Below are 11,500 nucleotides of genomic sequence, written 5' to 3'. Positions count from 1 at the left end.
GGGGTTTTGTTGGGTTTTTTTTTTGTCTGCTCTCTTGTTTTTAAGCCTAATTTCCCACTTGACGTAGCTTTCTATGGAAAAGCAATTTTCTCAACCATTTACCTAACAAAATATATGACTGCTCTCTGCAAGTTACATTTCTTAAATCTAACCGTGCAACTCCTTAATTTTGTCTGTCTTCTCACTATGTGCAAAGAAACTGAAAAAGCAATTAACTTTTCACTTATTATTATTTTTATTTCCTCTAAAGGGATGTAAAATTAAGGTTTCTGGTACTTTGCAGTTCCCCTAATCTTCCAAAGCACACGCAGAACATTTCAGCTTTTTTGCTTATCGGCACTTCATTATGAAACAGCAGCTTCTTCCCTTAGTGCCCCTTAAATACAGATTTTCAGTTCAACCAACAAGACAGCTGTAGCCACAGCAGTTTAAGGACTTTTTCCCAGCTGCCCACGGCAGCGCCCCGCGGACACGGCGGGATGCGGGAGACCAGCGCGGCCCTTCGCTCCCCGGCCCCAGCGGGGCACGGCGGAACGGAGAGGAACGGCCCCCCCCGCCCCGCCCGGAGGCCCGGGCCCGCCGCAAGGGGAAAAGCTGCGCCCTGGCCCGGCCCCGCCACCCGGTAGGCTCCGCACCGCTCCGCCCGGCAGCCCGGTAGGCCGCGCACCGCCGGCGCCGCGGTACCGCCGGCAGACACCGCGACACCCTCCCCAGCACAAGGCCCGGAGGCTCTCTCTCACTTTGACGCTCTGGTCGCTGGAGCAGGTCGCCATGCGCCGCCCGTGGAAGTCGAAGGAGACATCATGGATGAGGTCGCGGTGATCCGCCGCGATGCTGCGCGCCACGAACATCGCGCGCGGCACGGCCGCCACGCTCCCGTCTGCGTACCCGCCCGCTCGCACGGCCCAGGCGCGGACCACCCCTCACGCGGCAGGGCGGGGCAACGGCCCGCCGCCGAGTCGCGCGCAGCCGCCAGAACCCGCCGCGCCCCCTCGCTAGTTCGCGCGTGCGTGCTCCTTTCCGCCCCCCGAGCCGAGCGCGGCCGGGCAGCGCGGCAATGCGCGCGCTTCGCCGCTGCCGAGCGGAGGGAGGAGCGGCGCCTCGTGCTCGGCCGTTGTTGCGCCCAGCTTCTCTGGGAGGTTGAGGCGGGCGGGGCGGGGGCCGCCCTGGTTCCCAGCCGGGGCCCTGGGGGCTGCTCCCCGCTCGGGTGCGTTGCGCTGAGCGCGGCGGGCGCGGCCCGTCCAGCCGGGCGGCCTCCTGCTCTGCTCTGCTCTGGAAACAGCGCCGGTGCGCGTGGCAGAAGCTCCGGGCCGCCCTGCCGAGCGAACCGACGTGACTTCGAATAGTGAATCGTATGAAAGAGCAAAGCGGTTGCCACCGAGTGCGAGCCGGCCGGATGAGGTCGGGCACGGCTAGCAGTCGAGCTCAAGACAGTTACTATTCCTCCGCGGGTGACGGGGAGCGAGCTGCCGTGAGGAGCGGCGCAGGCCCAGGCAGCTCCGACAGCCGTGGCCGTGCTCCCTTGGACTGCCGTCCTTCCCCCGGCAGAGCCCGCCCGTGCCCCGCCGCTCGAATCGCGGATGAGCTTTCCTGCTCCGCGGCCCCCGGTTACCGTAGTTCGGCTACGCCGTAGGGCGGCCCGGCGGCGGTTGCCGCGCTCCAGCAGGGGGCGGCAAGTGGCGGGTTCTCGCCGCGCCGCGCCGCCTCGGGCGGCTGCCGGGAAGGGGCGGGCACGGCCCCGCGAGTGCGGCTGCACCGCCTGCGGCCGCGGGTCACCCGCCTGGGGGCGACACGCCCGCATGTGAGAGTAAAGCGAAACACCACCCCCATCCCCAACAAATAATACTCATGCGCTTGTTTGGATTGCTAAGGAGAAATTTTTTTTTTTTTTTTTTGTCTTTCAGCGTGATTAGAGGCATTTATACTTTGAAACCTCAGTTATTGCTTCATTCAAATAGCTGGAGAGACGGCGCCTAATAAAAAACATTAAAGCTGTTTTATGAGTTTGTTAATTCATGGCAGTCTCTGGTTGATTTTGTTAGCTGGTTTTGGGAAATGTCTTTTACTCTAAACCGTTGAGTATATTTACAAAAAATTGCATCTTTTTTTTTCTCCAGAAAAATTGTTTCCAGTAAGTGATTCAGCTGTCAAAACCCCATTCTTTTGCAATTTTTAGTAATGTAATGATTTTGGCAACAGAGTATGTTACAACTAGTGAATTCATATTTTTCACCTGATTAAATTTAGTTTATTTCTTTAGCCAGTAATATCAGTGTAGTTGGAGCAGGGCAAAATTGTCAGACTGACAAATCATTAGCACCAATCTGTTTCATTTGAATAATATATAAGTATTGAAATGTGGCACAAATGCACGTTTTCGTTTGATGGAAAATGTTTATTTTCTTTGACAAGACAAAAATCATACACTTCAAATCAAGACTAGACTTTTTTCATACATTTTAGTTTGGTCAGTAAGCCAAAAAAAACCCCCAACTTTTTTTTAATACATATAGACATATACAATTATTTATTAATTTAAACACAGTCTATCCCTGTCCTCAGTCTCTAGATTCCATGGAGGTAGGTGAGTTTAGATTTATTTAGAAACTGGGTCCAAAATCTTTACTTACCTAAAAAAAATCCAGGAAATATGCAGAGGATTGTCATCCCAGAGTGTTAATTTACCATTGTGTCTGATTTCAACCAATACCTAGGAAGGAGAGAAATACATTTACTTCATGCAGAAATTTGGATCGGGTGGTTTTTGTTAGTGGAACGACTGACACAGAACTCAAGTTCAATAGAGGGAACGCTTCATTGTGAAACATCAAAATTAGCAAAGGGTGAGGGGACAAGATAGACCCTTTATTAAGGCAAGCAGTTATGAAACAGACAGTCAAGTACAGTGGATGGCATCCAGTCTAACGAAGAGGCATTTGCATCTTCTGGGAAATGAAACGATGCTTATTTAAATTCTTTGAAATGGCCAGACCATCTCCTGGATTAAAAGTAAAATAAAATTTGTTGAATAAGATCAAATCTCTCTGGGCTTCTTCAGGAAGACTTCAAATGCTATAAAAGCAATTGGCTATAGACGCTAACATGCTACATCAAAAGAGGGATTTTCCAATTACGTAACATGAGCATAAGATATCTAGGACCACAGAAGTCCTGACATCTAGGGTAGTATGGTAAATCAGATGGAAATAATGTGACTAGTATGTGAAGTTTAAATGTTTTACTTCCTCACTTAGGTCTAATAGAAACCTTTGTCATTCTGTTGCCTATTTTTAATCTTGTGAAAAAATACTTCAAGTAATAAAGAAATAAAATTTCATTTTCTCTTAATCTAGATAAAATTAAGAATCAATTAAAGACATTCCCCTTTGAATGATGTAACAAATCTGGAAAGCAAGGCACTCAGGGCTGAAAAGTGCCGCAGCTCTCTGCCGCATTGCTAGAGTATCCAGAGGGTGGAACACCTGGTGCGCTATGGGATGACCCAAGCAAGCCATGGCCATGATCAGGAGGGCGTAAGTACCCTTCATTACTGAGGGTAACTGGAACGCCGTGTGCTGAGTAGCAAGATATTGGGAAGCTTGCTTGAACTTATGGAAACCTCAGGAAATTTGCAGCTTCCAGTTATTGAGCCATGAATATTCAACTACTAGCTAAGCTCAGTGACTTCCTCTTACAGCTGGAGCTGGACAGTAAAGAAAAACATTCAATTCCTGGTGGTGGTGTGCATAAGGAGGAAAAGACAGTCGTATTCTAACCTTACTATTTGCTTGATCATGTGCAGAGAAAGACCATGCTGAATTGTGACAATCTTGATACATATTTTTGAACATTTGGGCTCAGTATTATCTCTAGATTAAATTAAATCGAACCACAGCACAGGAGAAGAAAGAAAAGTATCTATAATAAGGTTAGGTTTTCACTTTTGCTACAATAAGCCAATTTTGTTCTCAAATTGACTGTATAATCCTGCATAACTTCATTAACTTCTGCTGGAAGCTCAGTGTAACTGTATTAGCATTGGTAGAGATATTCTCATTCAAAATTACTATAACTGACGCTGCCTCGGATTTAAAGAAAATATGGTTAGTACTTTCCTTTTTTCCCTTTTGACTACCTTCTGCAAGTGAAAGATGCTCTTGCCCGTAGAGAGAGATTTCAGAAGATACAAAGGCCTGCGCAAAAGAAAGTAAATCACAAGCTGTATGCATTAGGGATGTTTATGTCAGCACAGGATAGAGGGTGAGGAAGCCTGTCTTACATGGCTACTTCTATTGTACGCTTCAGTGCTGTCTGCACTAGAAGGTGATCCGTTACAGGTTATCATGGATTATCATGCTAACAGCGAACAGCTAACAGCACAGGTAGAGGTTCCATTCCTGATAACCATTTAAAGATATTATTGTTGACAGGGAAGACCTGCCTGACCCTGTGAAATTCATACACTTTTCCGTACCGTGTTTTCCTTAACAACTGGATTCCCAATAATTCATAATATTCCACAGAGGGTAAAATAATACATATCTATTATTTTGAGATTCCTAGATTAAGGCACTGTAGAAATACAAAGTGGTGTTGTCGAGCAATTAGAATCAAGAAAAAAATGGAGTAAACACAGACGTTAAGTAGGTTCCTTAGCTCTGAGAATATGAAGCTTAATGGTTAGAAAGAGTTTGAAAATGTTAGGCATGCTGCCAGCAAGCAGTCTTTTACGTGTAACATAGCGTCATACAAACTAGAAATCTAAAGGTGGATGTTTCAGAGGCAGGCAGTCATAATCGCAGCTGTGTGGGAAAGCTACAGGATGAATTCCTGTTAAGGAAATAAAATACCAGCAATTATTGCTAGGAAGGGTGAGTCAAATTAAGAGGTTCACTGACCAGACTGGCAGATCACGGAAAGGAATTAGATTTCATGGGCAAAAATGAGGGTAAAGTCCCCAAGTCTTTAAGTGAGTAAAGAGAGTTTAAGCGTCCTTAAATGCTCCTACAAGCGTTTAAGAAAAGCAGAAGAGTGAACCTTTCTTTGTATGTCAACCTGCTTTGTTGCTGCTGCAATCAGAGTTCCACTTTCAACCTGTTATTATTTGTTTTGCTAGGAAATCAGTAAGATGTCCCAAACTGAAAGGAAAATATTCACCTAAAAAAGGACTATCAGAAAGATGCAAGAAAAAGATAATCTCCAACTCCAAAAAAAATTACATTTTACCACATAATGAAAAAAAAGAGTACAGGAAGACAAAGTAAGCAAAATAATAATTGATTAGCCCAAGAAATCCCATTTGAGCAAAACAGTAACCCAATCATGGTCAGATACAGCTTTGGCAGCCCATAAAAGATGCGCTAAGGGGAAACAGAAGTGATGTTCTATGAGCAAGTGGCTTATAGAGGGAAACCATTGTTCTCAGTTACATGAACATGCAAAGAAATGTAAGGGAAAATCAGAATGACAGACTGACAAGCAACATAGCTGACAGGTAGGAAGGGGGGTACTAATGGCTTCATAACAGATGAATACGAAGGTTGGTCTCAGATCACGTAACTACATCTGAGCTATCTTTAAGCTAGTGATCTCGGGTTGGGAAATAGAGCTTGTAGGAGTAAAAATGGAAAATAGCTGGTCCTGAGAGTTTTCACAGTAAGAACAGACAGAAAAGTCTAAACTTAGCAGCAGTGGCTTTCCTCTGTTTTGATGGGTATGGGAAGAAACAGCAGAAGGAGAAAAAGACATAGAAAATGCTGACAAAGTTGACAGTTAAACCATTTTTGCAGACTACAATTATGATTATCAAGTGCAATATTAAAGCTGTCACTTACAGAATGAGTATTTATGCTTGTTTATAAGCTAAGGAAGCCTTTAACGCCTTTACTGGTGGGTGGTAACATGACTCTCGCTACCTTAAAACCAGGTTTCACAGCACCACCAGATTCCATAGTGACATTTAGTCATTTGGGCAGTGGGGTCAGACAGGGTTTGGTGAACTGTGTCTGAAGAAGGACCTTAAACCTCACTAATTCTTTGTCTCCCCAGACAACCTGCCCATCCTAAGGCCTGGAGCCTGCCCTTTTGCACGTCAAAAGTTGCAGCATAGCGCTGAATGATCCCCCTCCTGATGGAGGACCCTCTGGCATGTACGTTTGCAAATACCTCTCTGTCTTCTAGAATCCATGGTCTCTCAGTGACCCTATGTGTGAGCCAGCTCTCATTTCCTTCAGCAGTCTGCTTGCAAGGGGGAAGAGCGGTGGAGCAGCGTCCCTGAGGGACAAATCTTACAGCCTTTCCTCTCTGGCCTCTCACCCATGGGATGGAGACATGCTGCAGATGGCAATCCTCCTGCTTACAGCTGCGGTGGGGCACACAAAGCAGGGCTGGGCCACGTCACACAGGGTGGTTTCTCACAGGATACTGTTTGATGCCAGATACACGTCATGATGCCATCCATCCCGAATGTGACTTCATTTCATTTACCATAGGTATCTTCTTTAGATTATTTTTTCCTTTATTTGGAGTTTTTCATTTCTCACATTTTAGACGTGTGTATTCAACTTGATGTGATCTGCTTATTAAATTGGAAAAATTTAAGTGGTTGGTTACTGGAGCTGACTCAAGACTTCTCCACATGTAGGAAAATTTGAATTTTGCAGCAGTAATAGTCAAAGCCTGTATAAAAAAGAACATGGGGGTTGTGGAAGGTGGAGGTGTGTGAAGAAGAGTGTGGAGGAAAGACAAGAGGGAGGTGTGGGGAGATCCACTGTGGAGATAGGCTGAGAAGACTCAGTGTGGTTTTGGCTGACCAGGAGTAGAATTAAGAGGCCCTCTTCCTCTGTCACTGGATCCCACCCTTCCAATCCCTAGATTCAGGAGGTTGTGCTTCTCCTTGCTCATGCTCCTTACCACTCAAGCAGCAAACAAGTCATCATTTACATCTCCTCCACTGTTGCCAGGGCTCAGCTGCTCCCATAAAGGGAAGGGGCTGAGAGAGGACTGAGTCAGACAGGGCAGGTTCGCTACTGCTGCTGCACATACTCACCAAGAGTGAGTATAAAACACACCTAAATACAGTATAACACACATATATACAGTATAGAAGTATAAATGACTAAGGCTGAGAGAGTTTGCCGGCAGGATGTAGAAATCAGTTGTTTGCATAGCACGAACAGCTCAAACTTGTGGTCTTCCTCTCCGCAGGAGAAAAGGCCTGGGCAAAGAGCTGAGCTTGGCTGCTCTTCAGTGGGACCCGTTTGCCACCCTGAACACCTGCATCCACAGGCAACCTGCCTACATTGCCTATACCTGCAGCTGGCCCTGCTGTTCTCTCTTCAAATTAAAGAAAGACTCTAAAGTTAAAATGGAAGCTTCAGCATTGCTGATCAGTAGAAATAATGTCTTTAAGAATTTATTTTTTTTCATTTGGAAAAAGAAGAATAAATGCTTATATTAGAGCATAACATCTGAACATTTGTCTGGTAAAAATCTGAACTTCTAGTGCAGCAGAGGTGATACAATGCAGAGGTGCAACAAAGATAACAACATGATGTTGTCACTGCAGTATTAGCTATGCAAGTAACTTGCTCATTACTCTCGTTACATGATCAGTACTTTTGTTGTCAGTAAGTGTGACAAACCTGTTTCATTAATATGCTATTTAGCTATCATAAGCTAAAGATCTTTTGAAATTAATGTTTTAGGAAAACCACATATTCCCCAAACCCAATAGGGTTACCCATTTAAAAAAAATATTTAAGCAGCTATACAAGGACATTAATATATTTCTGCATCTACAAAGGCAGCAGTTTAACGAACACAGGGCCCATCCTCAAAGCAACCTTATACTTCTGACTTCCAGCAAAAGAACAATCCTTGGGGCTATTTTTATGAATCTAAAAGTAAGTGCTTAAGGAATCACAATCACATGTTCCGGGGCTAACCAGAATCCCAGCTAGGGCAAGTGCCTGTGCTTACAGACAGCTTTTGACTTCAAGGAATATTGTTGAAAGAGTAATGTGAAAGGGCATAGCTGAGGTTTTCAAATTGTTAGAAGACACTTTCATCTCTTCTTATGTAGAATAGACCCTGTCTCTCTCTCAGATTTCAAATTTCCATATGGCATATGGGTAGAAGACATAATAGATTTGGAATCACCTATTTCTGAATGCCATATGTTACATATAGCTTTTAGATCATTGTGAGACATAACAAGATGGAATTAATTTAACTGAGGAACAGCCTGGGGACATAGTCCAGATAATATATATCAGCAAATGTTAAATGGACAATGCTGGAGTAATTTTCTAGTTTGACCACCATTAGGAGAAGCTAAATGTACCTGTCTAGGAAGGTTTCAGACTCCAGTAGAGAGAACACTACAAGGCTCTCTAGAGGTCTGCTACACACTCCTCCTCCCTCTGAGGTTTCTGAAAGCAAAGATGATGAATTTATTCTGACAATAATAATAGTTCATTTTTTCCAAAGCATCTGAAACATCTGTATTAAGAACACATAATGAAATCCCAGACAAGATACCAGAGAAGCATACTTGCATTTCTAGAAGACACATGACTACCAAAGCTAATTTCCTACTGGAAATTTTGACAATGTTTTGTTGTGCTCACTTAAGGCAGTGAGATTCTCACTAACAAAAATGCTGCCTTCCAGTCAGCTCTAAGGGTGTGCTCCCTTCAAAGAGAAACTTTACAGTGATTTTGTACCAACCACTTTATTCATCACATGTCTCAACCTAGAGTTACTGTTAGATCAGAATCATAACAAGGAAAAATTTCCAACAGGAACTGCTACGAGGACAGATTACCCAAGGGACCAATTGTTAGATGCAGCAAAGAATTTACATAATTTTAAATTGTTATTGCATAAACTGTATGGTCACAGTTTATGTTAACATATTTTCAATTAAATTATTTCTAAACTTCGCTGTTGCAGGACAAGAATTGGGTCTGCATATTGTTAAGTCTCTTTTCCACAGACTTGTTCTAATTAGCATGGTTAGTTGGCCTTACAGGAAGAAGGGCTGTTTGTGCTGTGACAGATATTTAAACTGAAAACTCCAGACACATGTCAAAACAAGCACAGTCCAAAGCTAAGAGAGCATCCACCATATGAACACACTGAAAAGAGTATTTGAAGGCAAGCTCACATCATGCCGTAGGATTAATGGCACTTTGAACATTCCCACACAGCTCTATTGTGGAGGCTTATTAGCAACTGCTGAACAGTGAATACTCCTTTCAGCAACGGTCAGATAAATGACACTAATTACCAGCAATTGCTTCCTGCCCAAGGTAACTCACATGCCATGTTGTGGAGAAAACAATGTATGCGTAACAGACATCATTTCTACTGACACAACTTATTCAACGTTTCACAAAAACTACCTGCTTTTGAACAAGCTGAAATATAATTATTTCAGATGTGTGCATCTTTGGTGACTGGCTGCTGTACTGTCTTCAGGTACTGAGCGTAGCTTTTGAGCCTAACAAATGCCTTCGAGACATCTGAAATACAAAGAGGATACACAGCAGATTGCAATGTTCTGTGGGAGGGTAACAGGAACAGGCAATATTTATATACACAAGTATCATGCACAGAATATAAACACATGCATGAAATGCTGAGCAGAAATGTTCTGTGCACGTTTACTTATCCACCATCTCTTGAATGACACAGATTAGTCAAATGAAAATATTCTTTGCATTTTTCCCCAATAATGCTATATTCTAATGTTGAACGAGGTGAACTTCAATGAGTTAATCATGCAGTTATCTGCATGATTATTAAAAGTATCTGCCTTTTACTTTTTATAGAAATATTTTAAAATTATTGAGAAAAATATAATTCAGCACATGATGATTCTAGCTAATTTAATTTAATCTTGGTAACACTTGGTAGATTGAAATGTATACATGTATGCAACACACATTACAAAACAATTTTATAAATTGCTGTTCATGCAAGTTTTCAGTTAGAGTAACCAGGGGTTTAAAACTTGCAGCATAGATTTCATTCACCTAATTCATTATTGAACCTATTAGTGAATCACTCCTCTGTGTGAACAAAGCACTCCTAACTACTTCCTCTCTCGGAAAAGTGAGAGGTAAAAGAAAGAGCAGGGAAAGTTTTAATGTCACTCTGAGAGGCGTATATATTTCCATTTTAAAAACATAATCATTGCATTATTTCATTGGAACCTTCTTTCCAAAGATATTCAGGATTTATTCTGCTTGCTGTGACAGAATTCTGTAAACTCTGTATTGATATTGCATACTATTGATGCATATTTGACAGCAGATTTAGCTGTAACGGCTAATGCAGTTACTGCCTTCAGCTATCTGCCTCATCCTACTTTCTAAAGTTGCCAAAACTCTGGAAACTGAGAATTATCCTTACACTTTTTATGGAACCAAGAAATACTGGCATCAGAGGATTTGTGACATTCCCTGGAGAAAACCCCTAGAACCAAGAGTGTACGTGTGGCACAAATAACACATCCCACTTCTTGTTTCACCACTGCTGCTGTCACATTTATTCCTTATATGGTATTCACAGGCCAAAATATATTCTGAATCTAGAAATTAGATTGTGTAGTTGTAACATCTGATAATATTATGTATAAGGTATTACCAACGTATTGACAAGCAATGGGAAATCAGCAGCATATTGATTACAATAGAAATGTTAATGTAAGAAATTGTTGGAGTATGCAGATATGGGCCTATGGCAGTCATATGTCCTAATCCTCTCCTCACAGAATCACTTTCAAGAATCTAATCATCCGACTGAACCTAATATTCTTTATTTATCAAGAAAAATGAAGGGCAAAACTAAGGTGGTGTCATGATTTAACCCCAGCTGGTAACTAAGCCCCACACAGCCATTTGCTCACTCCCCTCCACAGCGGGATGGGAAAGAGAATTGGAAGAGTAAAAGTGAGAAAACTCGTGGGTTCAGAGAAAGACAGTTTAATAGGTAAAGCAAAATCTGTGTCCCCTCCCAACTCTTTGTGCACCCCCAGCCTACTCGCTGGTGGGGTGGTGTGAGAAGCAGCAAAGGCCTTGGCTCTGTGTAAGCACTGCTGAGCAGTAACGAAAACATCCCTGTGTTATCAACACTGTTTCCAGCACCAATCCAAAACACAGCCCCATACTAGCTTCTGTGAAGAAAATTAACTCTATCCCAGCCAAAATGAACACAGGTGGTCTTGCTTGGACACAGAAAAAAAACCTTTTCTTTTGCTCTGCATCCTACCTTTCCTGCTCAGTGCTAAAGAGGGGGCTGGTAAGAAGAAATCAACCATCTTGGACAAAGAAAATCAATTTCAAGTGAATAGAGCTTCTACAATTAGTGTAAGAGAATGGGAGCTAGAAGCTGAGATGCTAAAGTGACCCTGGAGGATGTTTCTTGACAAATATAATCTTAATAACTTGCTTTGTTTCTTTATCTCTTTGTAGCATTGCTCCATTACTGTAAA

General features: G+C 43.1%; 1 protein-coding gene and 1 long non-coding RNA gene across 2 annotated transcripts in view; both read right to left on the bottom strand.

Annotated features, from left to right (window-relative positions):
* Window positions 1–974, bottom strand: part of CEP192 (centrosomal protein 192) — a 96,077-nt gene extending 95,103 nt beyond the window's left edge. The window contains exon 1 of the mRNA XM_075743004.1: window positions 741–974. Within this exon, the coding sequence (XP_075599119.1) occupies window positions 741–851 (111 nt within the window). The 5' untranslated portion in view covers window positions 852–974. The remainder of the gene's footprint in view (window positions 1–740) is intronic.
* A 1,536-nt stretch (window positions 975–2,510) lies between these two features.
* LOC142600405 (uncharacterized) lies at window positions 2,511–9,872 on the bottom strand. The gene is made up of 3 exons (XR_012833875.1): window positions 9,408–9,872; window positions 8,345–8,432; window positions 2,511–6,678 (listed from the first exon to the last, which is right to left on the bottom strand). It is a non-coding gene; the product is annotated as an uncharacterized LOC142600405 (long non-coding RNA).
* Window positions 9,873–11,500: the final 1,628 nt, after the last annotated feature.

Source organism: Balearica regulorum, chromosome 2, assembly GCF_011004875.1.
Source record: "Balearica regulorum gibbericeps isolate bBalReg1 chromosome 2, bBalReg1.pri, whole genome shotgun sequence".
In the NCBI taxonomy this organism is placed as follows: Eukaryota; Metazoa; Chordata; class Aves; order Gruiformes; family Gruidae; genus Balearica; species Balearica regulorum.
This window is presented reverse-complemented; position numbering and strand designations above follow the sequence as displayed.